General features: G+C 40.9%; 1 protein-coding gene across 5 annotated transcripts in view; it reads right to left on the bottom strand.

Annotated features, from left to right (window-relative positions):
* Sphkap (SPHK1 interactor, AKAP domain containing) overlaps positions 1-5,982 on the bottom strand; it is a 166,740-nt gene extending 160,758 nt beyond the window's left edge. For 4 of the 5 annotated variants that reach the window (XM_010608140.1, XM_010608138.1, XM_010608139.1 and 1 more), the window contains exon 1: positions 5,919-5,982. In XM_010608140.1, the coding sequence (XP_010606442.1) occupies positions 5,919-5,950 (32 nt within the window). In that variant the 5' untranslated portion in view covers positions 5,951-5,982. Of the gene's footprint in view, positions 1-5,548; positions 5,863-5,918 lie in introns of those variants that run through there. The other variant, XM_033764667.1, reaches the window with a different exon arrangement.
* Positions 5,983-5,988: the final 6 nt, after the last annotated feature.

Raw genomic sequence — 5,988 nt, forward strand, 5'->3', positions numbered from 1 at the left:
CCCAAAAAAAAAAAAAAAAAAAAAAAAAAAATTCTCAGCAGATCTGCCCTGCAGAAAAAGCAAAAGAAGTTCTTTGCACAGAAGAAGCTTGGAACTCTACAAGTGAAGAGTAAGACATGAGATCAACAAAGGTAAAATAAGATTCACTTTTCCTTATTTCTAATTGTTCTAAAATATTTGTTTATCTAAAATAGACACAATAATATATACAATGTGTTTATAGCGTCTTAAAGATGTATAAAACAAAAATAGGACAAAGGATAAGAAGAGAGAATTTGGGGATGTGTACTCAGAAAAACCTTACACTGGATGCAACACGGTCTATTATAATTTGAAGGTAGATTCTGACTAATAAAAGATATACATTCGAAACACTAGGACAACCATAGATTTTTAAAGAAAGTATAAATAGTCGATCAGTAGAAGGGATAAAATGAAATGATGAACAGATTTTTAGTTACTCTAAAGCCGAAGAGAGAGAGGGAGGGAGGGAGGGAGGGAGAGAGAGAGGCAGAGAGAGAGAAAATAAGAACAAAGGCTAGATGGTACATACAGAAAATAGCCAGAAGGCTGACAGCATTTAAGCAAGCCCTATTTAGGATCATAATAATTGTGAATGGTCTCATTATATCAGTTAAAGAAAGATTATCAGAGGTGGTAAAAAGAGTAAGACATAATGCTCTTTACATAATAAATAACTTTAAATATGAAAACATAAGTAGATTAAAAACAAAAGGATGCAAAAAATAAACTAAAAGTCAGAGTATTACTAATATCAGATAAAGTAAACTTCAAATTTGAGTATTGATTTTTAAATTCTATTATGAAAGAACACAATTAAAACTCTATTATGTTTGTTCTGTAATAGATTGCTTCTGTAATAGAAGAATATATTAAGTATGAGAAGCAGCAATGGTTACTCTACTTAAATCTTCAAACATACAGACTGCCTTAAGTCATTGACAAAGATTCTTTCCAAGAGTATGAAGCACTGTTGTTGTTCACATTTCCTAGATAATCAAAATAAATCAGAATGGATAAGCATCTTGCTTCAGAGCAGATAACCAATAAGGACTACGCAGCAGGATCACCATCTGCAAACTTTTATTATACTTTCTGTGAGCATAATGCCACTCTCCACCTATGGGATGACATAAAAACCAGTCCTCTGTCCATGCCACACACTCTTTTTGTACAAGTGAATATTGCTTCAGTTCTTTTAAATGCTTTGATTTTGTCTGTCTTTTTCAAGATGGTGAGAATTTCATCCACATGGTGCCCAAGCAAGAGTCACTGTCCTAATAAGGTCAGGGCTCTGAAGAAGGTTAGAAGCCCTGAATATCCAGGGTGTTGGCCAGGTTGTGGAAGGGGAGGCAGAGGAGCAACCATCCAGCAACTTGCCTAGGAAGTCACAGCCTTTACTTTCAAAAAAGCACGAGACACCAGAGCTCCAAACATCAACTGTGTCACTTTTTCCTCTTTCTTGCCTTTAAGTTCTCAACTGACAGAACTCATACAAAAAGAAAACCTGCATCCCTATGAGGGGTAGCAGTCAAAGGAGACCCCTTAGAAAGGTGCATTCTAATAGTTCACTTACAAGTTGATTGTAGTAGATAATATACATATTTTGCTAAAGAAACCACATGGGTGTAGGTAAATGGCCCGTGGAAACTGCAATATCTAAAATGTAGTATTAATGATGAGCTCCATGACTTTGTAGAAAGGTGTTTCTATTAAAAGTTGCTTTCAGAGCTTCTGTGTTTTCACCAGGTGCCCATTGCCCAGAGCAACGTAGTCTCCCAGCATCTTGGACATATGACTTACTAATTCCCAGTGTCTCTTTCTACAGGATGGCCACAGCAGCACTGGCCTGGAGGAGAGAACACATTCCAGGATCAAGCATCATCCAAAGTTTAGCCTGCAGGGGCAGCATCTCATATTCATTTCTGCTTCTCATCTTCTGCATAGCAGATCATCTTTTCTCAGTTTTCCACATACAGGACACAGGTGTGTAGATGTGCACGTGCCTTCTCCTTCTGTATGAATTTGTAAACTTAAACCATTCAATAAATCTTGTTGATGGAAGGTTTTCCTATAGTACACAGTTTTGAGTTTGCTCCACGTAAAAGAAGAATATTTTCCCCCTGGTAATTAATATTTTGACAGCCAAAATCTCGAGATTCTGAAGGTTGTTAGTGACACATTGCTAGGTTAAACTCGAGATTGGGGAAAATAAAGTGGAAAGCTAAATCAATACATCTTACTTTTTCAAAAGTTCATCTGGGGTGAACATTTTTCATTCACAGTACATTATAGAACCTTTACAATTCAAACAGCAGCCAGGAAGCCAAGCAAAACAAAAAGTCAAAACTATACAGTATAAAAATGTAAATGTTTAGGAAGTAAAAAGCAATTTCATTTTAAGCTTAGGCATGGTCAAAAGGACGAATTATTTCTGTTTGCAAAGAGGATATTTCAGCATTTGTTACCTTCACAACATTTAGGCTGCCCCCAAGTGTTCCAAGAGTGGTATCAGTGGTTGTCTGAACTGTGTACCAGAATCTCTTTTCTATCTCTCCACTTGAAATAAAGTATGGGTTTTTCAATCGATATGAGAAAGCACACTGGACTTGTTGACAGAACTTCGGCGATCATTTAGCTCTGTACATATTTTTCTGTGGATTTTAAAATCTAATTATTTGCTTTATTTAATTTCCTTTTGCTCCTGAGTTTTTTTCATAGGAAGTGGAAATAATATCTGTCATAATTAGCTCACAGGCATGTGATGATTAAATTATTTCACATACAGGATAATACTTGATAAAATATAAAACGATATACACACACTAGTTATCCATGTAAGTGAAATCAACTTTCCTCCTGTAACAGCAAACTACTCTACTATGCTGGGACACATTGGAGCACAGAGCTATGATTATTCTTCTAATATTTAGCTGAATGATCTTAGCACATTATGCTTTTCTTAAAATAGATGCATCAAGAACCTCTACCAAACTTGTAGACCTTAAAAAAAGAACCCAAGCCCCCACAATTCCCCTTTATATTTCTTTTTCTTTGAACTAGACTTCTAGTGAAAAATACATGCACACCAAGTCTACCAAGACACTAACAAGCAAACATTCAATCTTTCCACAGACCTGTTTCCTTTTCCAAAGACCTCACCTAGCTTTTAACAACCAATGTTTTTAAGAAATCTGCAACATAATCCACATAATTTATTGCACATTTGAAAAATAAAAACATTCATAATAACAACTGGGAGAATCTTCAATATTTTCATTTAAAAAGAAAGGGTCAGAGATTTAGCTCAAGGTTTCCTGCCTTGCAAGTGCAAGGTCCTGAGTTTCGATTCTCTGTGCAAAACTAAACAAAACAAAACAACAAAAACAAAAAAGCAAACCATTATACATCATATTAAAATTTGAAATCAATATTCATAGAACATTGTTTAAAATCTCAATTCTCTTTGTTTAATTGAAAATATTAAGAAAATAAAAAAGCTAACAGCAAAAGGTATTCTATAACTCACTGTAGTACCACATCATTTTGTTTTCTCTGTTCAATTATTGACTAGACTGTCTAAATTATTTTATATTTTTAAAAGAGAAATAGTGATATATATTCACTAATTTTAGTGTAGATACTGGCAAGTTTTAAATCTGGACGACTGAGGTCTTGCCCCATAAAATTTTGGCATTTCTTGATTATTGCTATCTTCTTGTAAAACTATTCATTCATCAATTTTTTTAAAATTCAAAGTTTTGTGGACTGCTTGTGTTACTAATACATGATTTATAGATGTCAGTTGAAATTCAAACCTATGGTATTCAACTAAATCTTACAGAGAGGGAATTATGGGTATTTTTTGTACTCAGTGAAATGGAAGATACAATGAGCTTATCTGTTGCAGTTGATCCATATGAATAAGAATAGGAATAAAATTAACCATTACACTGATTTGCAGACATGTTTCTCAGTGCATACACAGTCATATTGCAAATTTAAAATTTTTAATATAGAGAGATGGCATTGCATTTAGTTTGTTCTTTATATGGTCATTTTATAGTGGTGTAATCGAAATAATTTAAGAAGCTATTATCACAACGTGATTCTAATATTTTAGTGTCCTGATGTTTGAATACGAATAGATAATAATGGTTCAGTGACAGCTTCCATTGGTCTGTAAAACTGGATGTAAACTGAGCCATCTGTTCTCAAAAGTGCCTCTACTGGAATGCAGGGACCACTGACTTCACCTTCTGTACCTTAATGGCCACTGGCAGCACGCAGTAGAATAGACGGAGATAGAAAGTGAGTGTCTAATTTACTTGACTTTCAAAACGCCTTACACTCATACCTGAAAAACAGTAGCTTTTTTTTTTTTTAAGTTTTGAAAAATCTCGCTGTGATTCTTAAGTTTTGTTCTTCATGCATTAGGTCAGAATGGAAAGACTGGGAGGTCTTTTGACTGTGTTTGGCATGGAGTCCTTAGATACCTTTCACTAATGAGCTGCTTCAGGCAACGCACAGAAAACAGTCTTTTAGGAGCTTTGCTGCCTGCTGAGGGCTGCTTCAGGAGGAGATGGCTGTGGAACTGGGAAAGGCTGTTTCATCCCAGAACATGAATATGTCAGTCTCTAGATGGCAGGCTGTGAAGCTTCGAAATGCAGTCGCTAACCTCCTCCACCACCCTCACCTTTACACCCACCCCCACCTCGGAACCTTGGCAACACAGTATGGGCTACACGTGTGCCCTAGCCTAGGGACTCTGCGTCTTGTGGCTTTTTAAAAAACCTGAGTTTAAAATGTTTATTCCAGAGCATGATATTCTAGCTGGGAAGCTATCTGGATGCCAGAGAAAAAAGGAAGTCCGAGGTGACAGCTGGAAGGACCCCGGCTACCGGCCAAGGGGAGATGGGACTGTTTCCAAGGCCAAAGCAGTGTTCAACTGCCTGCAACAGTATCCTCTGCTCCTTCGGAAAAGAACTCTCCGCGCTGTGGCCAGCGCTCAGCGCGCAAAGCCTCCGGCTCAACCCGGAGAGCAAAACCAGCGCCACGGCCCAGATTTACCTCGGAAATTTATGGGCGGGCGAGGCGGGGGAGAAAACTCGGGTCCTGGGATTCTCAGACTCTGCCTGAAGAGGAGCAGAACAGCGAGAAGGGGAGAGAATCGCGAGACGCTAAGCAGGCAAAGACTTTCTTTGCGCCCCGCAGCGTCTCAGATGGCCCCTTAACCCACCCCGCTAGGCGATCCCAGGGCCGGGGTGAAATGGGGAACCTCGGGGTCAAAGGAGTAAGTTGAGGTTCAGCCGCGCAGGGGCTGGCGAGGGTGGTACGAACGTAAGCGATGGAGGTCTCCTTCCTGGTGATGCGTAGGTGCCAGTCAAGGACTGGGGCCGGTCCCTTTCACCCCTACCGCCCCTGCTCCAACTTCCACCACCCAGCGATCCCAGATGTCCGGTCGGGTAGCCGGCCAGCCCAAGATGCTGGAGAGTGAGGATATTTTGCCTCGGTCCTGTTCGCCTACCTTGGAAACCTTTTGCTCGCAAGGCGCGAAACCTCTCCAGAGCTGCGTGCACGGAAATTCAGACTCCCGGGGACCCCGCTGGGCAGAGGCGACCTCAGCCCCGCGGGGCTCTCAAGGTGGGCTCCGGTCCGTCGCCCACCCAGTGCGGCTCGGAGGCGCAGGCCCCACCCAGCTTCGCGCCTCGCGGAGCGGCTGACAGCGAGCAGCAGGACCGACGCAGCCCGGGTCAGACTCCGCCAGGGCAGCCACCAGTCCTCCTTCCTGGGAGTCTCGAGCAAAGCCCAGCTCCCAGGGCAACTTTGTGAGCGACCCGGGGCTCAGAGAGGAGGTGGGGGGTCATTGGGTCGGGCAGCGGAGGAAGCAGTCCTACCTCGGTACCGAGAGCCGCGAGTTGCCTTCCATGGTGGGTCTGCGCGTGGAGAAGGCGGAGGGGGAGGCGG

Source organism: Fukomys damarensis, unplaced genomic scaffold, assembly GCF_012274545.1.
Source record: "Fukomys damarensis isolate Sample0158 unplaced genomic scaffold, DMR_v1.0_HiC HiC_scaffold_16, whole genome shotgun sequence".
Taxonomy (NCBI): domain Eukaryota; kingdom Metazoa; phylum Chordata; class Mammalia; order Rodentia; family Bathyergidae; genus Fukomys; species Fukomys damarensis.